This window comes from Xenopus laevis, chromosome 1S (assembly GCF_017654675.1).
Source record: "Xenopus laevis strain J_2021 chromosome 1S, Xenopus_laevis_v10.1, whole genome shotgun sequence".
In the NCBI taxonomy this organism is placed as follows: Eukaryota; Metazoa; Chordata; class Amphibia; order Anura; family Pipidae; genus Xenopus; species Xenopus laevis.
Window position 1 is genome coordinate 70556526 of NC_054372.1, and position 24500 is coordinate 70581025.

The 24500-nt window shown below is 37.2% G+C and overlaps 1 protein-coding gene across 4 annotated transcripts in view; it reads right to left on the reverse strand.

The window, feature by feature from the left end:
• Nucleotides 1-24500, reverse strand: part of slc4a4.S (solute carrier family 4 member 4 S homeolog) — a 127870-nt gene that overhangs the window by 74953 nt on the left and 28417 nt on the right. For all 4 annotated transcript variants that reach the window (XM_018243458.2, XM_018243457.2, XM_018243461.2 and 1 more), the window contains exon 3: nucleotides 15978-16163. In XM_018243458.2, coding sequence (XP_018098947.1) covers nucleotides 15978-16163 — 186 coding nt within the window. The remainder of the gene's footprint in view (nucleotides 1-15977; nucleotides 16164-24500) is intronic.

Genomic DNA, 24500 nt, shown 5'->3' on the forward strand with positions numbered 1-24500 from the left:
AAGTGTATTTATTGGTGTATGGTGCATAAACGCGTTTCGGCTCTCATAGAGTTGTCGTCATGATGGGCAATGCCGTGAGTGCTTTCTTTGAACTTTGAACTATATATATATATATATAAACATATATATATATATATATATATATATATATAGATATATATATATAGATATATATATATATAGATATATATAGATATAAGTATAGATAATGTTTTTCAATTATGGGTGATAATCTGTTTCAGACTCTGGCCCGGCATGTGTACCTCACCTAGGATATGTATTAGTATATTCAACTTGAAGACAGTAGCGCTTATTTACTAACAAACAGGGATGAATTTCACTTTCTCACCCCTATGTCCAACTGCTCTTTCGCCTCAATCTAATCCTAACCCCCCAACACACACATACACAAACACACATACACACACACATGCACACACACAAACACATATATCTTTGCTGGCCCTCAGTTGCACTGGAAGGCTGGTCTTGCTTAATACAAACAAACTACACTTCCTTCTTTAGAGCAATATTTGGAACTTTAGAGTTCCAAACGGAGCACCAAAGTATTTGAGGGGCCTGCCGCCCCTAACAATTTGTTGCCTGGCAGGTAAAAATGATGCCTGGCTGGTAAACATGTTATTAATAGGGAAGAATAAAGGAAGGCTGGTATTTTTATTCAGAAAAGGCAGCAACCCTACTGCAAACAAGAACGTTAAATTGCAGTTGCAAATAGCAATTCAAAAGCCTTCACCTAGGTTGGTATATAAGCACCCATACGTTTATAGGTTTCTTTTTAGCCAAATACTTGTATTATGGACAGCACCACTCACGATTCTCTTTTTCTTTAAAAAGCCTTTATTCAGCCATGGGCTCTGACCCCAAACAATTCGGCAACGTTTCAGACCGCCATCGGTCTTTTGTCAAGGTTTCTTTTTACTTTTGAGAATTCCTTTTAATGTTTTATATAACGGTGTATAACTTTAACGAGCTTTGTTCTAAATGTGATTAACTTTAAGAGGGAAGAAACGAATAGAAAAAAATAAGAAAGAATTTTAAAAGAAAGGACAACACCAAGGTAACCAATACTCAAACATTTGCTTTTGTATTTTTCTTATACATGCACAGTTGTTCTTGGTGGACCACCCCCTAGTGTCCATCAACATACCAGTTTTTAGTCCCCAAAAAGGTTTAAAGGGAACGTGCAGCCAGTGTAGAGTGTTATAGATAATATACAGATTAGCAAAGGACACTGATGGGCAGATTTATCAAGGGTCAAATTGAAAATTAGAATTTCAAATTAGAATTTTCTATTTTTTTATGGATAAAACTGTCAATTTCGACTATGGAATTGTTAAAATTCGATTAGAGTTGTTAAAATTCGATTAGAGTTAGTTAGAGATTAGAATCGAATTACATTTTCGAGATTTATCATACTCTGGCCCTTTAAGAACTACAATTAGACTATTTGCCACCTAAACCTAAAAATTCCTATGAACTCGAAATTCGACCCTTGATAAATCTGCCCCTAAATATCTTATAGACACACAAATGTACCATGAAATAAATGAGGGACAGTGCAAACATGTCACTTCAAATCATTGTTATTCTGTAACTTGGCATAGTCAGGACCAGGATGGCAATAATAAGGTCCTTAAAATATGACAAAATTATGGGCAACTTAATAGGTACACATATAAACTACATCAAGCCACTAATATATATCATACTGTACATATATACAAAAATATATACAATATAATAAAATATATACAAATCTTATGAACATGGAGTAAATTTTCACTGTACTGCCATCTGTTGGATGGCAGAAAGATAGCCCTCTCAGCTAAGACCGAGAATGGAGATGTGAACCCAGTTTTTTCAGAAAGAAAATTCTTAAAAAGTATAGAAAGAAATGTATATATAAATTGTGATCCAGCACAGAAAGCAAGTTTGGGGGTATTAGATGGGAAGCAGATGAAGACCATCTCATCACTGGATATAAACTGGGTCTGCATGGTCATCTGCTTATCACACAGAAATTAGTTTACAATCTATTATGCATCGTGTTTTAATTAACTATTTACTATTTTTGACTGTAAAAAGAAATGTCACTGCATCAATTGTGATCATGACATCACACACCAAACCACAGGCCATAGAGAGTGGTCTTCTTAATTATGGTTAGTTAGTTAGTTGTTCTTTAGTTGTTAGTAGTTGTTCTGTTCTTAGCGGCATTTCAATTGATATTCAATTTTTTTTGTTTTTAAGGGGTCGTTAATCTTCAAATTAACTTTTGGTATGATGCAGAGAGATATACAATTTGCAACTGGTTTTTATTTTTTATTATTTGTGGTTATTTCGCTTTTTATTCAGCAGCTCTCCTGTTTGCAATTTTAGCAGTCTGGTTGCTAAGGCCCAAATTTTCCTAGCAATGACTGAAATATGAATAGGAGAGGGCTTGAATAGAAAGATGAGTAATAAAATGTTGCAATAACAATAAACCAGTAGCCTTACAGAGCATTTGTTTATTTGATGGGTCAGTGACCCCCCCCCTCATTTGAATGCTGCATAGAAAGAAAAATAAAGGCCAATTGAAAAGTTGCTTAGAATCCATTGTTCTATAACATATTAAAAGTAAACCTAAAGTTAATCCCCTGTCCCTTTAATAATTTGTTTTATTGTTCTGCCTCTTCCACCTGACAATTTAAAACTGTTGTCCAGTTGTTGTAAGTCCTTGACCCTAGCAGGCAAAAAAATAGCTCTGTAAGGCTGCAATATTATTGTATTTTTTACTACTTATCATTCTGTTCAGGTCCTTTCCTATTCATATTCTAGTCTGTCTACTCACTTTTTACCAGGGTAAGCTACTCACTTGTTACCAGGGTAAGTTGTAGCCTTAGCAAAGTGTGTTATTCTGTATCAGGGATCCCCAACCTTTTAAACCCGTGAGCAACATTCAGAAGTAAAAGGAGTTGGGAAGCAACACATGCATGAAAAATGTTCTTGAGCTGCCAAATAAGTGCTCTGATTGGCCATTAGGTAGCCCCTATGTGGATTTTAAACCTACATTGAGACTCTGTTTGGCAGTACACCTGGTTCTTAGACAACCAAAACTTGCCTCCAAGCCTGGAATTCAAAAATAAGCACCTGCTTTGAGGCCACTGGGAGCAACATCCAAGGGGTTGGAGAGCAACATGTTGCTCACAAGCTACTGGTTGGGGATCACTGTATCTGTATCATCAACAAGCGACAAAAATGACATTCTTTACTACCTACTGTTGCTACATGTGATATTTGAATGCAGAAATTCGAATTATACATTTTCGTCAGAAGAGCCTCTTGTATTTCATTACAAAATTCTGACTTTTCTCCACACAGCCTACTGAAATTTCAGCTTCAGCTGCAAACTCACAGCATGTTAATCCGCAGCCTAAAACTGATAATATGTGTGGTTATAATTTCCTAAGCCAATTTAAATCTCAGGCTAATTCTAGCCAATATATTCATGTGAAACTGCTGAGGAACAGAAAAAGGCAAGAAACATAGCAGCTTTGTCTATCCTGCAGCAGCTCTCGTCAAGAAGACAGTTTTTTTCAGGATAACAAAAAAATATGTTTTTGCATGGCCAAGGGGAGCCGAGCTGTGCATAGATAAGCACTAGCTCTATTCAACACATTTTTTTCAGCTAATGGAGTACTGAAGGCACAAAATAAAGTTGTTTTTTTCTTTAAAGGAAAGCCAACTCTTTACCAACCAGTTTTAATTAAAGGTGATGCTATTCCTTTTAAATACTGTAGCTGGAAAAACTTTCTTCTATACTTTCCCCACCATTATTTATTATTATGTAAGATTCCCAGACATTTTTCTTCAATGCAGTTTGATTTTAAATAATTCCAATAAAATGTTTTAGGTGTTCTACGTTGAGCCAACTAGTTTTGATCGGTCTTCTGCAACTCCAGTAAAGGCTATAATATGATTTATTGCATCTGGTTACTAGGTAGACACAAAGTTGAATTTACGGTTGTTAATTTAACCCTTATACTGTACCTCCTTTTTTTGCTGGTTAATTAGGCACACAATAGAAAATGCTATGAGCTCAGTGGTGAAAAATAGCACCTGTATTTTCCCTCACATTGATTTTGAATGGCTTGCCTCTACATAAGCAGGTATGATGATGTAGTTCTGTCACATCTTTATAACACGTTCATTTAATGCCTGAGAAAGTTACCAAATTGTGGGGTGACTCTCCAAAATGGAATAATTCTGTTGTGAAGCACTTTTTATCCAGCTGAAGATTTAATTGGCAACACTAAATAAAATGCAGGGTATTACCAAGTATTATCTTTCCCCATTTCACACGTTATTAAGAAATGATTCATAGGCTGACATTCAGTTGGGTTTACAGAAGTGTAATAAAGGAAGAAAAAATACTGGGAAATTAAATGGAATGAAATTCCATATACTGTAGCATACGACATAAACAGCATATAACTAACTTGATTAAATATGTCCTTGAGTTAAAGTGTGATTGTAATTTTAATAAAGGTATAGCCTATCACCTGTAGCAGTGAAGGGATTACTTATATAGTAAGTCACAATCATAGGCACAAATCTGTAGTGTAATTCATGGCAATCAATCAGACATTTGCTATCATTTGATTTACCTGTATTTAACAAACCATAAATAATTGCTGCTCAGCTATGCGCTGGGGCAAATTAAGTTGCATGCACAGATATCTTAGCAAAATGATCTTGTTGAGACATTTAAAGACCGTATTTAATAACAAAGCAGGGGTAACCTGGGCTAGCAGCACTAGCACAGTACAGGTATGGGACCTATTATACAGAATGCTCAGGACCTGGGGTTTCCGGATAATGGAACGTTAGGCTGGTTTTACTTCCAATAAGGATTAATTATATCTTAGTTTGGATCAAGTACAAGGTACTGTATTATTATTACAGAAAAAGGAAATCTTTTCTCAAAATTTGGATTATTTGGATAAAATGGAGTTCATGGGAGATGGCCACAAAGCCTGGAGCATGAAACAGAGGGCACCCTAAGCAGAAGGGTTCTAATTTGAACAGAGGTGCTGCAAAGGTTATTAACCCTTTTTTTTTTACTACCGTAATTTGATGTATTTTTCCTCTAGTGAAGGAGTTTCCATTTACTAAACAAACTATGGCACTTAATGTGCAAAAGCAAAGAAATATGTGAAGAGAAGAGAAACAGTTGGCAGAAATAAAGAAAAAGTAAAAACAATGGATGATCTTGGCAACCATCAAAGGCAGCCCTGTGTAGATAGGCAGAAAAGCTGCATTATAAAGCAACTTGCCAACAGAAGGCTCTGAGCTTCCTGCATGTGCCTGGAGAACACACAAGTCTCCACTGTTCTTTGGTGGCCCTTGGTAAGGATTCCTTATGTATGAGCTCTGAACATGACAAGAACTGCTTTGCATTGTAATTTTCACTGTTTAGTGAAAATTGTTCAGAAAAACAACACAAAAAGTTATTTAAAAATATTACTTTCAATATGTTTTATTACAACAAAGATAAAGATAAATATTATTAATACAGCTTGACTATAACAGGGTGGCAGTTGAGCAACTAGAAGTTTATTGGCCCAGATACAGCATTTGGTCCAGTGTCCTCTACTTGTCTCCTCAAATACACATGCCCTAACAGCCACCAGTTTCTTAAGCCAACTGTACCACCTAGCCCCAAATATGGAATTGAATGCTGCCTTTTGCAGATTGTGTTTGTATTTTACAAACAATCTTAGCATGTGCACTTGCCATTAAAGATATGCACCTGCAGCGTGGCACTGATTTTCAAAGCCTTTTGCAGATTTTTTATTTTCACGGAGATAGTTACCTTTGAATGCAGTGCCTTAAAGACCAGACACTGATGCTGCTTCAGTACACCACAAGTAGTTATGCACCTACAGGGTGTTATGCAATATGTTTCCATACCACAAGGCTCATTCATACAAAAGTCCAAACCTACACAATTCTTTCTTTATCTTCCACATTCTACAGCAGTGGTGCCAACCTTTTTATGTTCAAGCCCCACTTTGAGGTTCAATATATGGTCAGGGCCCCCAAAGCCAGTAAAAAAGTGATAGATATATGAAAATCATTGCTGTATCCACCTTTTCACCATAGTTCCAGAATATCTACAGTGAACCTTTTTATGTTCAAGCCCCACTTTGAGGTTCAATATATGGTCAGGGCCCCCCAAAGCCAGTAAAAAAGTGATAGATATTTAAAAATCATTGCTGATTTTCCACCTTTTCACCATAGTTCAAGAATATCTACAGTGAATACAGGGGGCAAGTTGAATAATTTTTACAGAGTCATAAGAAGTGCCTGTGCATATTGGAGATCAGTACTTCCCATTAACTTGAATTGAGTTACATTTGATTTCCAGAGAGTATCAAGTAGGTGGGGCGATAGAGCTTGGTAATGCCACTATACTACTGACTACTGACTGATGAAACAGCAAGATGAGACCAAATACAAATAAGGTAATGTATATACAGTATGATGGACAAACCAGCATTAACAGAAGAAAAAGTCATTAGAAAACCAAATCTCTGATAATAGTAATAGCAGATTTGTTCCTCCTTTCACGGGAAGGGCAGGTTGTCTTTAGAGCAGATCAAGAATTTATGCCATATAACACCCTCCAATGTTAACAATGCATACAACTGAAGTCTACATAGAGGCCAAATGAATTATGGCAGTTACAGAACATCTCACTAACTGGCTCTCTGAAAAGTCTTGGCAGGAAGTACAGGTAGTGAACATCTGGCGTGGAACCAGCTGGCATTATTCCCTTGACTCTCTTTTGAATCAGTCTTAACTATTAAAGTATGAGTTAGGGAACTGCAGAAATGACTGTCCTTTGGGGTTTCCAAAGTGGTACAACTCCCAAAATTGCTCAATATTGCTGCATCATGAAAAAGCTTCTTTGTTCGCATAATATCCAGTCACTACAAGAGATTTACTGTCAGTTTCCTATTTTGTTGTATAGTCAAGTAGACAAGGAAGCTAATAGTTTATTATGGAAATATCAGGCGAGGAAGACTCCTGTTTTTGTGTATGTAAATGCACTTGCATACATGTGGAATTTTTAAACAGAGAACCTATTATCATCAAGTATTTATTATACAAAAAAATTGGATTGAGAAACTACACCTATTAACTATTTGGGTGCATGCTACAAAGGGCACTGAATCTCTTGTCTCTGAACCAGCTGGAAACCCCAGGGGTGTCACTGCATCACAAGGACATAAATTCAGTGTAGGCTAGATAATAGTAAAGGGTTTCCATCTTAGGTCTTTTTCCAGTGTAGTGACATAATTTACTGACAAACTAAAGATAATAAATAATAACTTTTAAATATTGAGGAAAACAACTACGTTTTGACTTTTTAGCAAAACTATAAGCATAATGTGCAAATCAGTCAATCCTGTTATATATTTTCATAATTTTTTGTGGAGGATTCAATGTATGAAAAGATATGGACACTGCAACCTAGGGTTGAATCTCAATAGAGCAAAGCATCTGGCTTGCCCTAGCTGCCTGGATGTTACTGAACTGTGGCTGAATTGTAGTTTATTCCAGCTCAGACACGACAACAGCAAGTGACTCTGACCTAAAGACTCAGAAAATTCTCAAATAACATATACCTGCAGCAAGTAAAATAGTAAAAATAGGCCACAGTGCTCAAGCATGTTGTCTTCCAACTGACATTAAACATGAGCCCTTGCTTTTCAAGGGATGCTGAAAATTGTAGCTCAAAAAACATAAAGCAGGAGATCCACTGGTTAGATATAGATAATGTATTTTAGTATGGTTATGAACTTTTTCTAAAAATATATATATTATCTTTGTTAATCAGAAAAAACATTTATGGACAACGACCTTTCCCATGAACTGTTGATGCATATTATTGTTGGCAGTAGCAGCAAAGAAGTGGTCAACATGGCTGGTTCAAACTTGCTGACACCATTTCTTTCTAGGTAACCCACTGTGTAATCTGGTATCCATGAAAGAAATCTATTGTGTTGTTCTAACTTTGCAAATAAGATTACTTGGCATTTACTTTCAAGGGAAAAATCTGTTGGTTTTTTTTGATACCGGAGACATTAAATGAAACCTTTACTGATGTTCTGAAAAACCGATGAATGTCACAAAACTGGCAGTGAAAAATGAGTAATGCTTCACAGCACCTTTGTAAGCTTGTGAGCATTTTAACTGTAGCATTAAGTTGCATGTCATTCAGGGAATAAAATATACAAGCTCATCATTAACCTGTTTTTTGCACTGCAAAGTGTTTTTTTCAAGATCTTCTGTTCTGGTTATTATCAAATATGTTGTCATTCATATCCTTCTTCCTGCTTCCTAATCCAATCTGTCCCGGATATGTGAATTCCCGATAGAAACATAAAACTTAAATATGACCTACTGTATACTAACATGTATTATGTAAATGTATGATAGACTAATATAGCTAATAATCAAGATTCAACACTTATTTAAGAAAAATGTCTTGTTTTCTGCATAAATGTGTTACTCATTGTCTACCACTGTAAACCTATATCTATATCAGTCTTTATGACAAATCAATCATAAAGGCTGATGACTGGGACCCTTTCTGATTTAGTTTTTACACTGAGCAGTATGCTATATGCTAATAGCCATCGGGGTGGGTGGCAAATTATCAGGAAAATTATGTGATGCCACGACAGGGAATCCTAAGCTACTGCCGATTAGCACTGGTCAAGCAGTACAGAATGGAAGCCTGGATTTTTTCATGCACTTAGCTAATGTTGCTGGTGAAACAGCCTATTTAATAGGAGAGTAGCTGCCACCCACTAATATCGTTGTCAGTGCAGATTCTGAAAATGATTTTCCCAGTTATCTAAACAGCACAGGAAAGCAGACTATCTGCCCCAGATTTTAAGCATATTTATTTTTTTTAATTTGTTGCTGTAACATCCAAAACAGATCTAAAAGTTCTTTATATAGAGCTATGGAATCTGTTTGGGATTTCTAGATGGGGTATATCTGTAATGGGACATTGGTCCAGATTCAAATAGAAACACTTTCTCATACAAACTGTATTGAAGTCTGTGTCAGAGGATTTACTTTATGAATTTATAATGGTAATAAGTGCATTATTGACAGCATATTTAGCCATATTTTACCCTATTATAATTGTACTCACCACATAGTTGCTGATGCAATAATAATAGTTTACACTTTGATGTATTGACTTAATTACTTTTCGAATCTACTGTTGCAAGGAATTAGTAAGGAACACTATTAAATGACTACTCATTGAAACTTTATATAAATGTCTGTTAAGCCTTATGCTAAACTATCCTCTTGTTAAAGGTACACATTTTTCTAATTAATTTGTCCTGGTAACGTTGTACCTTTTATTACATAACCCCAAAAGTTGGTATTGTGCTTTTAATGCTCCCTGTCCTGTGAACTTACTGGCATTGTAAATTAGGTCATATACAGGAATATATTATACAGGAATATATATATATATATATATATATATATATATATATATATATATATAGGAATGCAATGGCCACACCAATAAAGGTTCATTGAAGGGTGTTCAGTTGCAGGATAACTATAAAAAGCTTTCCTTATTTTTATTGGGTTTAGGCAGGGCACTACATCACACTCAAACTGACACTCATATGCAAAAGGATACGTTTTTCCATGGCCCTCCCAGAATTCTTAGCTACTTGCTATATGTAATGTTCCTATAGATGCACACATTTGCTGCTGTTATTACAGCATCCTCTACTGTTAGTTAAGCTCAAATTCACTCAAATGGTGATTGGATTAATGTGATGGCACAATAAACAGATCAGATGGTTAAATCAGATAATCACTTAAAGGAATACTATACCCCCTAAATAAATACTTAAGCAACAGATAGTTTATATCATATTAAGTGGCATATTAAAGAATCTTACCAAACTGGTATATATACTTAAGTAAATTTTGTCCTTTTACATCTCTTGCCTTGAACCACCATTTTGTGATGGTCTGTGTGCTGCCTCAGAAATCACCTGACCAGAAATACTACAACTACTATAACTGTAACAGGAAGAACTGTTGAAGCAAAAGACAGAACTCTGTTAATTGGCTCATGTGACCTAACAAGTATAATTTGGTATGTTTGTGTGCACAGTGAATCTTATGATCCCAAGGGGCTGCCCTTATTTTCTATTTATGATTACCCAAAGGCACATACTACTAGAAAAGTATATTATTATGAAAATGGTTTATTTACATGAAGCAGAGTTTTATATATGAGCTCTCTTATGTAATATCTTTTTATAGAGACCTACATTGTTTGGGGGGTATAGTAGTTTTCCTTTAAGGCAAGTCAAGCACACAAGTGGTTAGGTGAACTTTACTGGTTGACCCACAGCCAGCTAATCTGGTTCCAATACTGATATATCCCCTACAACAGCAGAATCATCAATGTCTTCTACATTAAATGAAATGGGTCATAGATAAGATTGGCTGAGCACTTAAATCACTTATTCATGTTTTCTCTGCCTGTTACACATGAAATAACTAATTTTGTTTCACAGTTGACGCAAATTCTTTTGTTTATGCCAAAGAAGCCAACAATAATCTAAAAAAATATAACAATTAGCTAATATCCTGTAAAATATGAATGGAAAGTAGAACATAGAAAGAGGTAGTAAATATAAAATAATTGCCACAGGACTAGTGATGGGCGAATTTGGGGTGTTTCGCTTTGCAGCAAAATTCACTAAACTTTTTTCGCATCGGTTTCGGGCATTTATTCGCCGGCGGTGAATCGCAGGAATTCGCCGCAAATTTGTTCCTGGCGAATAAATCCTCCCATCACTACACAGGACTTGGTTAACAAAGAATGCATGCACCAAGAGTTCCTGTTATGCATTTGTTTTACTTTGACATGGAAACATGTCTAGATCTAGAGACTTTAAAAGATCTTTGTTTTGAGGAGACATGCCCCATTCCTAAAGAAGTGGAGCTCTGAATGCTTTCATGTTGATAGACTATAATGCTAAGTATGAACTCATGTACCTGTTAACTATTTCACTTAGGGATGCACCGAATCCACTTTTTTGGATTCGGCCGAACCCCCGAATCCTTTGTGAAAGATTCGGCCGAATACCGAACCGAATCCGAACCCTAATTTGCATATGCAAATTAGGGGTGGGAAGGGAAAACATTTTTTACTTCCTTGTTTTCTGACAAAAAGTCACGTGATTTCCCTCCCTGTCCATAATTTGCATATGCAAATTAGGATTCGGATTCGGTTCGGCCAGGCAGAAGGATTCGGCCGAATCCGAATCCTGCTGAAAAAGGCCGAATCCTGGCCGAATCCCGAACCGAATCCTGGATTCGGTGCATCCCTAATTTCACTACATTTAAAGAAGCATTTTGTAAATGGAAAGCTGAGGCAAAAGTTTTTGAATAGTGTTACAATTTTTTTACCACTTTTTTTCAAATTTGTCGAATCCAACTGAACCAAAGCCTTGCACGGTAGTTTAACCTTGTGTTACTAAAACTTACATTTTCTTCTTTTTTTTAATTAAGAAAAGTACGTTACTAATCCTATTTCAGGTTATTTAATCTTTTAATATTATCCTAACTGCTAGCCTTTATTAGCAGACCGACATCAAAGAAGACCTGCAATGCATTGAATTCTGATTATAGGCAATGACACAGGTTTCAATTACATGTTGCACATTATAACAGCCTATTGGAAGCATTGCAGCAGAAGAGGGCTTAGCTGAGAAAGAGGTGCATTTTGTGGAACACAGAACTCGATTGTGTCTGAATCAGTGTTATTATGTTACACTTTTATATAATGATAGAATAAGACACATAAAAAATGTAGTGTTGACTCTTTTTACAGCATGTACAGCTTTAGAGAATTGTAGTATTTTTAGGCAAGGGAGCATGCTAATAGTTAATCCTATTTTTTCAGGATTGTGGCACTTGAGAAATAATAATGCTGTTTTGGGTGTGGTTTTAATTGATGGAGGGATGATCAGCATTTATTTAATGAAACACCTTTCATTAACAAAAATGTCAGGTTGAAGCTCTTTATTAAGAGAATTAATTTATGGCATCACATATAGATAGAGCCAAAATACTCATCTAGAATACAAATTTGCAGTTCACAAGGTAGCATTACTACACTGGGCTTTTTTATTGTACATAGCACATTTTTAGACACTCTTGAATGTGGAGCAATCTTCATGTTACACTATAATGCCTTTTCAGTAATACCGTTTTTATTACACAAAATGTGCATTGGCACCAAATATACAACACTCAAAATTTTTTTCAGCTGAAGATGTTGCTAAATACTTTTATAGGTTTGCAAAACACTAATTAAATACACTAAAAAGACACAAGGAAAATTACTTTCCATAGTCTCGCAATTAATGCTTTTTCTCAGCAGGTAAGTAACATTAGGCAAATTTAAGTGGGCAAACTGATGTGGTTTGGGTACAGGGAGGACTCTCCAAAAGTAGTATCGTTTATGTGGAGTTTTTGTTCTCCACTAAGTATTAGGAAGATCACTGGCCCAGGAGATGTGCGAAAAAAGATTAGTTGAGCAATTTTGCTTTATAATTTCAAACTTGGTATTTCTGGAATACAGCTCCCTGCATGCTTTACCCATAAAGCATATTTTAAGAACTGGAGTTCAGCAAAATTTGAATAAGCTTGTGCAACTCTGTTTTCTTCCAGTTTTCTCCAAAGTCACTGTAGTTTAGATGCATAAGCCACAGTTCTCCTTTAGGTGTGTATAAACAATTACCCAGCCTTCTCTAGAAGGACCAGATTTTAATAATGCCTTATTATAATAAATGTATAGCTTTATTACTTACAGGCACACCTACAGGTATGCAATAAAAGTGATGAGCGACCCATATTTTTGCACGTGCAGTCACATGAACATGGATCACATGTGTGATACATGAGAAATTACACACTGATCAATCTGTACAATCAGCAAGAATGGTGATTTATTTCACAGCATAAACATTTATTATGACTAGCATTATTGTGTATTAGCCTGTCCCACAGAGCATGCATTATAAGTTTGTTATGCAGTAAGATGCAGGCTGATTTAACTTATCCAACACCACAAGGAGTTGAAGTCTTTCTGAACTAGAGTTCATTGACTTAACCAATAAGTTTGCATGCATAAGAATATAAATTCACATTTTGCAATGTTACAATTGTCATTAGATCATGCAATTGTGAATTAGCATAGTTCAGATTAAAGACCTGCTTGAAGGTGGTGTATATATTAGATTAAAAATAATTTTATTTGTAAGACCTATTTATAACATACATTGCACATCTATAACATATTGCAATGTTTTTTTTTCCTCTAGCAGACGAGTTTTTAAATACTTTCACAGGTATGCAAGGCATATATTAAAAGCGTGCTAAAGAAAAATTGTTTGCTCTGTGCATATTTTCCTTTAATTACATTTCTCCATCTGTATAGTAGCACACATTTAGTGTTTCGTGCAGACTGCGAGTCTAACATTATGGAATGTGGAAATATATGCAAGTAAATGTGATAACAGAAAATTTCCATCTTGTATTCAAACAGCAGCATTTGTCTATATAAGTTTCTAGTTCTCGGGATCTCAGCAGAATTCTCAGAAACGTGTTGTATTCAGTCATGGACAAGGGTATTTCTTAATGTGACTGAGGTGCATCATTCCCTACTGTTATCTCAGTATCCAAAAGCATTAAACGTCCACACTCAAATTTCAACATAGGATTAGCACACCCAAATCTCAACTGATACCAAGTAAGGGTGCAGCTGGAGGAGTAAAATTTTACGCAAATGTTCTGTTCCTGGCAACAATATACTTGAGCACTTTATCCAATACATATGATTTAATTAAACATTCCTCATACTTAAAGGAAGTAGATATACTAGGATAACCACTGAACTAAAAGGGGACATGTAGTATCAAGAACAAGAATTTACAAATGCATTATACAAAGGGCTGAATTAGCACCCCTTTGTTACTGATACTATATGCAGGCAATCCACTTTCCATTGACCAGTTGGAAGCTGGGGGTACCCCTCTATCCCTCAACATGGCTGCAAGTTTTAGAGGTACAGTATGTGTGCAGTGGAGGGCTGGGGGTAAATATTTTTTGTAAACTTTTTTCCACCCCATTTAGGCACCCTAAATTTGCCAGCCTAGGCATGGGCCCTTAGGTGCCTATACGGTAAATACAGCCCATTGTACACCATCACCTTAAAATTTGGTGTCCTGTGACATCTTCACTTGTTACCCAAGCTGCAAACATGCCAATGCCTGATGCATGATAATAGACTTGATTAAAACACCCTGTAAGATATTGCGCTGCCAGAATGTTCTCTCACTGATTGCACATTGTGACAGTGGGCGGTAGCCCATAAGATGTTTGAATGTTAGAGTTACAATTTTTTTCAGTATGGCCTGCAGGTGCATAGGTCACAGTATGATATGAATTGTACTTTGGTATAATTAATACTATTAACTGTTACCAATTTGGCAGCCATTGAATATTTTTTATACTTTTTATAGAATTTTTATAGGTGCACCCTCTAATAATACGATATTATCTAATGTGTGTTGTTTGTAGACATATATTTCCCTGTTTGTAGGCACAGCTGTGATAGTCTATTGTACCTACTATTATGTTCTTCTGGGGAAGTAATGTCAGGATACACCCAGTACCCATTTGTAACTCAGACAAGGACTAGAGAGGAACTATGTGAAAGTTCCAATAAAGGTTTAATTTTTGAAGGTAACAATTCTTTCATCTCAGATTGAAAGCAATCACAATATTTGATCATTGACATAGGTCATTTTCAAACATGTCCCCTTTTCATCTTTTTTCACATGTATCCAGTTGCATAGCACTGTTCTAGAATACCACAAAGTATTATTTTTGCTTGATTTTTTGAGTGGGTTTGCAGTCAAACATAGCTGGAATCATTATGAATGTATTCATGTCATGTAATTGGTTTATTTATTGCTGACTGCCTATAAAATAGCTTTTTGGCCATTTTTATCAATGATAAATTTTTGCTTGGGATATTTCTGATATTCTACCTATATTTTCTAAACATGGGTGGTTATAAGTTTTATATTTAAAGCCATACGACAATCACTGGATACATGTGACGCACCTGCACAAATATCGTTGCTAATTACTTTAATTGCATATCTATGGGTGTGACTGTTTAAAGGAAACAACTGATTGACTTTCTGCAGTAAGATATAACCCAGTGGGCACCTACAGTTGCAGAATTATGTTGGTGATGTATAAACTATAATAACAGGGAAGATAACAGATTTGCTAAAAAAATTTTGTTTCCAGGTGATCACAAAAATTACAAAACAGATACAAGGAAAAAAAGAATTATAAAGAAACTAGCATAAGCAAGCAGTCTAACAAACTGCATCTTTATAACCCTTCTGCAGTCATCAGGTGATCTATTTACTGCTGGGGAATAGGGCAAGGAGTCTAGTCACAGTCTTGTGACACCCATAATATTTTATACAGGTATGGGACCTGTTATCCAGAATGCTCAGGTTCTGGATAATGGGTCTTTTGGTAATTTAGATCTCTATACCTTAAGTCTATTAAAAGAACATTTAAACGTTAATTAAACCCAACGGGATTGTTTTGCCTCCAAAAAAGGATTAATTAAATCTTCGTTAGGATCAGGTATTACTACTAGTGACTTCACTCTGCAAATTGCAAGCTCTATTGAACTAACAAAAAAATTCTGGGTAAAGTACTGGGCAACAAAATACACAACTGTATTTTATAATAATTATTAATGAGTCCAGAATAGTTGATGGGAACAAATAAACCCAAAATTATCGCAATACACTTACTGAGGGGTTTGAGGACGCTAGAGCTAGTCTCATCAGCATTCTCAGTATCAGACTTGTCTAGGTCTGAGTGGTTTTCAGATGATTTTTCCTTTTCTTTCTTTTCTTTGTGGCCAGTTCTGTGCCTGTGACGTCTCCTCCTTCTATAGCTTTTGGGAACATGGACACCAATGTAGACAGTGTGGTGGCCTAGGGAACCAAAAAAAAAACACAAAAAAGTCAGATATACTTTATACTTAAGTGTACAAACACTAAATTATTAGAAATTCTGTTGATATTATATCAATTTTTTTATGGTTTAGAAACCATAAAAAAATTTATTTTCTCAAAAAAAAATCACGGATGCCAAGTAATTAATTAAAGGGGTTGTTCACCTTTTGGCATGATGTAGAGAACAATATTCTGAGACAATTTGCAATTGGTTTTAATTTTTAATTTGTGATTTTGAGTTATTTAGCCTATTATTCAGCAGCTCTCAAGTTGGTAATGTAAGCAACCTGGTTGCTAGGGTTTAAATTATCCTGGTAACCATGTACTGAAGAGACTGGAATATGAATAGGAGATGGACTGAATAGAAAGATGAGTAATAAAAAGTAGCAATAACAATCATTTTGTACTTTTACATTTGTTCTTTAAATGGGACCAGTGGCCCATATTTTAAAATTGGAAAGAGTCAGAAGAAGAAGGCAAATAACTTAAAAACTATATAAATAAAAAATAAAGTTGCTTAAAATAAAAAATTTTATAACACACTAAGGGGCAGATTCACTAAGGGTCGAATTTCGAAGTAAAAAATACTTCGAAATTCGACCCTCGAATTGAAATCCTTCGAAGGTCCTTCGAAGTCGAAGGATTTAGCCCTAAACGTTCGTTCGTTCGATCGAAGGATTTTTCGTTCGATCGAACGATTAAATCCTTCGAATCGAACGATTCTAAGGATTTTAATCCAACGATCGAAGGAAAATCCTTCGATCAAAAAAAGTTTAGCAAGCCTATGGGGACCTTCCCCATAGGCTAACATTGACTTCGGTAGGTTTTATCTGCCGAAGTAGGGGGTCGAAGTTTTTTTTAAAGGGAAAGTACTTCGACTATCGAATAGTCGAATAGTCGAACGATTTTTCGTTCGAATCGTTCGAATCGAAGTCGAAGGTCGTAGTCGAAGGTCGAAGTAGCCCATTCGATGGTCGAAGTACCCAAAAAATACTTCGAAATTCGAAGTATTTTTCATTCGAATCCTTCACTCGAGCTTAGTGAATCGGCCCCTAAAAGTTAACGTAAGGTGAACCATCCCTAATGTGAAAATCAAGAATGAATACAAATAATAAAAATGCAAAACCTATCCAAATAGTTTTCCATGCAAATACTTTACTGCTTAAACCTTACCATTACCACATTGTTATATTCCAAGTTAACTCATGTGCATATGTTTGAGTACTTGAACATGGCTTTACTACATTTTAAAAGAATCTCCGGCATATTTTCTGGTCTCCTGAATGTGAAATGGGAAATCTACTGTGGTTCCAAGTGACTTTCCAACAGATACTGCAGTATGTAACTGGAAATGAAAACAGTATATGTCTGACCCTTTCTATTCTCTGCACAATGAGTTTTGATTTTTGGTCAGCTGATTAATGAGGACCAGTTAAAAGGCATATATGGAGTTGTGTGTTATGGAGATACTCAGCCCAATCCTCGCTGTCCTCCCCTGGGGTTAGCAAGCCACCTAGCAGTAAACAAAAATTGGGGCAACACTGTGTATTAGTTGGGTCTTTAACTAATGGAAGCCTGTGAGGTTTTTTTGGTGAGCACTGAACTTCTTGAATCTGCCTATAGGCTCCATATTTATAAATGTTGATTGGTTGCTTATGGCCAATGGGGACTTTGCAAACAAGTCCCAACTTTATATTTCTTCTGATGGTGAGTGGTATGTCAGAATTTTCTTTTTTTTTAAGAACACCTAGGACACATAATATAGCATGAGTGAAACATGACACTATTAACAGTGTTAACAGAGAAGCTGAAATACCACTTGCCATCAGACTGTACATAAAAATAAGCAAAATCTGCCAATCTAAGTCAAAATATTTTTTTTGTCCAATTTCCTTGCCATCTGTAAGTATTCATGTGCAGTAAGCACTGTCCACCGATGAAAAATAAACAACTACACCAGGCAAGAATAAGATGTTACCTGTACCCAGCAACTCACAAAGATACTGTAAGGCAATTTGCAATAACCACTGATCAAAAAACGAAATACATGAAAGCCCTTTAAAACTTCTGCTTCAATTTATTTAAGGAAGAAAGCAATTTAGCATGTAATCTTCCACCTTGTGAATTTTAAGATTTGAATTTGAATGGTTTTCATTTTCATATATTTTATCTGTGCTAATCTGTGAAAAGCTGCAATGAGGGACTGTTACGGTTGCTGCTACATTTTTGTCAGCAAATTTACAAATGTGCTTTTTGACACAAAACCTATTGCCCTGAACCTGTATCTCTGTATCATCTTCATGTTATCTTCAAAATATATCAGATTTATGACACTGCACAAATCTTTCAGCCATACAGGCAGTAAATTATTGTTCATTATCATGTGCCACATTCTCTGTATGCCTCTGATATGCCAGTGTATCTCCTTTGGAGTCAATAGAATGATGTGTGAACTGTAGGTCAGTGTCCCCAAGTTAGCATGCTATAACACAACACTTTTATCTTTAAATAAAAACATTTCTGCTACTTTAAGCAGCAACTGGAATATTCAAATTATCTAGAATTTAAGAACAATTTTATAAGCAATATAGAAACTTAATAATGTAAAAAGTCCTTATTCAGACGTTTAGTTTGCCTCTCTCCATGTTATAGAAATACCAACAACAGTATAAAACAGAGATCTTTTCTATTTGAATTATCTAATAGAGAGAGTAAGGATAAAAGGATATTTTAACATATATTTCCACAATAATCTGCATAATACATTGTGCATTGCTCCTGTAGGTTTTCTGGGCCTCAAAATACAGATAAAGCATTTTTAATTTGTTATCTGGCATACATATTTTCCTTGTTGAAATGAATGAATATCAGATGCTCCAAGTTTCAAAAATATCTATATTTTAAAGTCACCAGAGGGACTTGAACATGTGCAAGGTTATACACTGGGAACACCTCCACCACCTGCTATGTCTGTTCTTTAGTTTTCTCCCTAGCACTGGGGACTGGTCGCACGGAAGATAAAGTAGCTCAGTCAAAATCTTCAGCACCCAGTCACCAGTGCTCTAGTCTAAAGACAAATGTGGCTAGGCAGTATGCCACTCCAAGGCCCTGCCTTTGTGGCCATCCCACAAATCCGGGCCTGTATGAATTTCGGTAGAAATAATGTATATGTGAGTTTTATACTACATGGTAGTGTGTTGGAGATATCCTTTGTTCTTCTGGGGATCTTTGTAGATAACAAGTTGTCTAATTCCAGGCAGTCATTCTGTGGCTACTAAAGCAAATAAAGTACTGCCTTGCATAAAAAAAGGGCATTAACTCAAGGGATGAAAGTATAATTTTACCTCTGTATAGGTCCTGAGTAAGGCCTGACCTTGAGTATGCAGTGCAGTTTTGGGGAAGGATGTTAATGAGCTGAAGAGAGATGTGCAACGAAACTGGTACAAGGGATGGGAGATATAAATTATGAGAACAAATTATGAAAGTATAATTTTGCCTATGTATAGGTCCTGAGTAAGGCCTGACCTTGAGTATGCAGTGCAGTTTTGGGGAAGGATGTTAATGAGCTGGAGAGAGATATGCAACTAAACTGGTAAAAGGGATGGAAGATATAAATTATGAGAGCAAATTATTAGGAAATTTTCATAGCAGGCTAGATGGCCATTGGTGCTCCTGTTTTATTTATGAATGCAATTGCAATGCTAGGCAATGCTAGGCAGAGAAATGGTAAGAGAGAGCATCATTTCTAGGATGTACTCTAGAACCTATGGAGCAATAATGAGTTAGTAGAAGGTGCACACCCATGATGAATCAATTCATGTATAGGATACAACAACAATAAAAGCATTGGTATGGATGTAAAAATAAACTGGTTTAGCACATCTTCTAGTTTTTCCTTTTCAGAAATACTGCTGTAAACTAAAGCATTGCTGTATGTATTATTTTGTCTATGTGACAGAAGCATAGTTTTTTACAATGATTATGTTTATATACTAGAGACATTTAACAAAGAACAGTAAAAAATGTTAAGTAACTCATGTAAGCCTGTGTGGAAATAAGAGTCTTTCTTTCTTATTTTGCCTGGCACTGTGTCCAATAGACAAACAAGCCACCAATTTAGTTGTTAATGTGCCACAGGTAATAGTAGCATATCAGTAAAATATTTAAACATTGACCCAAAGCTCTATGTTATGATACTCCAACTGGGTTTTCGTGTACATCTGCTGAAAAATAACACATCTGTTGGCTTTGATATTATCCATGAATGTCTGTTCTTACAGTATTGCAGTGGTTCAAAAATCATGTCAGGGGCCCACTGTGGAAACTGTGATCGCCGGTTAATGTGAATTTTAGGAGGAATAACTCCTAACTAACAGTTGTATTGATGGTCAATATAACTGAATAGCAGATGCAGCATGCAGCATGGCTAACTCTTATCTGTAACCCTTGTGGGGTACCTGAACAAAGGATAAACATCAAAGCTGAGCTTTAAACAAAAATACAGAAAACTACTGCTTTATTACATTAGTAACTATTCTGTTAAAGTAATAAAGGGCAATCAAATGTAATGGTAATTGCATCTCTGCATGACTCGTTTACTTTTTATGTGAAATTCCATTATGCAAAGGAAACCCTGAAATAAACACTTCCTCAATGCAAATACCATTACCAGTGCTCCTTGATGTTTGGCACCCTGCACTTTGCACTTTATTTAGAAAAGCAGATGTAGCCAGAAATTCACCAGGTGCAAATTTGTTACCACTACTCTAATTTACTAAATTGTGAAGTTGCGTTTCAACAGCCAAACGCTGGCGAAAATTTAAGGCAATCCTGCTTTAATATAAGAAACAGTTACCACTGTTCGCCAGAGCAATAGGGTGCGATGAATGCTAGCGAATTGTCCTCCATGCTTGTTAATGAATTGGCGATATCCCTGTGGATGGGATTTCTGGTTATTTCTGCATGTGTGTTTGATGGTTTAGTTATCTGACTCCATTCAAACCTAGAAATAGCATGGTTGCTCTGATCTAGGGATGTAGCGAACGGCGGAAAATATGTTCGCGAACATATTCGCGAACTTGCGTCCAAAAATGCGAACGGTTCGCGAACGTCGCGAACCCCATAGACTTCAATGGGAAGGCGAATTTTAAAAGCTAGAAAAGACATTTCTGGCCAGAAAAATGATTTTAAAGTTGTTTAAAGGGTGCAACGACCTGGACAGTGGCATGCCAGAGGGGGATCAAGGGCAAAAATGTATCTGAAAAATACATTGTTGACACAGCGCTGCGTTTTGTGCTGTAAAGGGCAGAAATCACACTACGTCACTCAGGTGATGTTTCTGGACACGGAATGTGAAAAAGCTCACACAGCTAGGTGGCACTTGGTTAAAGACTGGGCAAACAATGCCTGCAAGGGCAACGTATACAGTAGTGAATACGGAATATATTATTGCTGCTGTCAAAACATCACTCAGGTGATGTTTACGGACACGGAATTATTATTGTTATTTAGACAGAATGTGAAAAAGCTCACACAGCTAGGTGGCACTTGCATACCTCCCAACTGTCCCTCTTTTGACCACTCAACCCCCTGTCCCTCTTTTGTAATGGAAAGTCCCTCTTTTCTCTGCACTGAACAGCCAGAAAAAAACCAGTTTCTAACTTAATTGGCTTTTGGCAGAGAGCTCAGAACAGCTAACAGGTGCAAATAAGATACTTTGTAACAATTTTGACTCTGGTTGGTGCTGGTGGTGGTGAACTACTAGGAGGAGCAGCATACCAGTCCCACTCCCCAACACAGCTAGACTAATAGCACTGGGCTCTTATAGTAGCAAAGTAAAAAAACAAAAAAGAAAATAAAAGCAGTCCTTACAAGGACTATTGGATTATTACAGCAGTCAGCAGATGAGATCAGAAGCAGTGCCCACAGCAGCTACATACAGAGCACTGCAGTAGAAGGTAGATTACTAGTCAGCAAAGCTAACTAACCTAAACTCACTGTCCCTCAAATCCCTGCAGAGTTCTGTCCCTACAATACAGAGCAGTATCAAGTAGATTACTAGCCAGCAAAGTTACTATCAACTGTCCCTCAAATCACTAAACAGCTCTCTCCCTACACTTGCTCTTCCAAGCACACACAGGCAGAATGAAAAAACGCTGCAGGGCTTCAGTTTATATATGGAAGGGGAGTGGTCCAGGGGGTGTGGGGGTGGTCCAGGAGGGAGAGCTTCCTGATTGGCTGCCATGTATCTGCTGGTCTGGGGTGAGAGGGCAAAAATAAGCGCCAGCTAAGGCGAACCCAAATTGGCTGAACGTCACGCGACGTTCGCGAACATTCGGCGGACGCGAACGGCCAATGTTCGCGCGAATTAGTTCGCGGGCGAACAGTCCGCGACATCCCTACTCTGATCACATAAACAGTATATCTATATGCTTAAGTACTGTCTGGCAATGAAGGTGTCAAGCTTCCCTCCTTTGATAATCTATAATGTGTGCATGTGGCCAGAAGATTACAGAGATTGTCTTGAACTATTTGCAACACATTATAGCATTAGGCCCACAGGCTTATCCTGCTGTGTGTCAATTATCAGGCAGGCAACAGAATTAAAGGGAGCAAAAATAGTAAAATGCTGCAAAAGGACCACCAGAATCTTATAGTGTTTACCAGGGGCGGATTAATGCCTAGGCTACCCTAGGCTATAACCTAGGGGCCCATTAGTGGTAGCGGGGCCCATTAGTGGTAGCGGGGCCCATGGGTTTTTAATTTTTTTTTTTTCAATTTTATTTAAAATAATTCACTGGGGTCAGGGTCCCCCCCAGGTTTCTGACTGGGACTCTGGCTCACAGCTTCTCTCTGCGTCACAGTGTGCAAGTGCACAGACTCGCCGGGCTGACTATCTTCATGTTGGAAGGGCAGCCGCTCACCAGTGACATCATTGGTGTGCGACGACGAAAACCCACGGCTACTTAAGCTAGTTGAGGGCGGCGCGCTCTCGCACACACTCGGTCAGACGCAGGCAGAGCAGACACGCAGTCTGACTGTCTGTCTTCTTCGTGACTCCACTGTCACTCTCACCCACCATCATCACTCCTCTGAGTCTTGCTTTTTTTTTTTACCAAGAAGCTGCTGCCCAAGTTCAAGTTGCCTATTACTGGCTGCACTGTGCTGGAACTTGTCTCAGTCCCAGGCAGCTAGCCTAGCTAGAGAGCAAGGTGCAGGGGGGTGGCCCCAACAGGCCACAGGACCAGCCAGATTGGTGGTAGCAGTACCCAGGTCCAGGATCCTGCAGGCTGCAGCAGTCAGTGCCAGTGGGCAACGGGCAGAGAATTTCTTTTTAAATTAAAAGCTACTGTGAGGCGGGGGTCAGCCAGCAGCAGGGTGCAGGGGGCACCCGGCCGGGCCCAGCAACAGCTCTAGAGGCACAGCCAGCCTGCGCCTGAAACAGTCTCTGTCTGTGAAGTAATTTTTGCTGTACTGCACTGCAGACAGAGAAAATTTACAGCATGCAGACAATAATTTTTGTAGCCTGCAGACGGTGAAATAATTCCTGCAGACAGTGAAATAATTTTTGTAGCCTGCAGGCAGTGAAATAATTTCTGCAGACAGTGAAATAATTTTTGTAGCCTGCAGACAGTGAAATAATTTCTGCAGACAGTGAAATAATTTTTGTTATTTTTGTTATTTTTGTTTCGCTTAGTGTCATGTGCCATTGCCTAAGCTTGAAACCGCTAGCATATTTACACGGCGGTTGGCTTTTTTTAAAAAACCATGGCGCGTACTGCACCAAAATAAAGTCCACCCCTAGAAGGGGGCCCCCTGGAAAGTGTAGCCTAGGGGCCTCACATGTCCTTAATTCGCCACTGGTGTTAACTATAGCAAAAGTTTTAATAAAAAATTAGAATTTCATGGATACACAGACGATAGATAGATGATGATAGATAGGTAGATAGATGATGATGATGAAAGTCAAAGATCCAGTGCCTATACTGTTATATTTACTGTATGTTGTTACATCATATATGGCTTAATTTCATCATAACTTAAAAGAGCAGAGAACCCAATCGTATTATGCGTTAGGGCTCCTGAACAAGTCACACTCCAACCACCCGAATTTAATCACCAGACTATACCCCGCCACTGTAGCCCTGTTCCTTTGCACAAAATGCTGAATTGTGGTGATTGATGAATTGGAAAGCCGTGCGCACACACTATAAACCAACCTGGTCCAAGTGCTTTCTGTGCACAAGATTCAGGTTCTGTCAAGAAATCTTTCACAGAATTTGACACAAACAAACATCACAGCCTCCAGCCATGCTT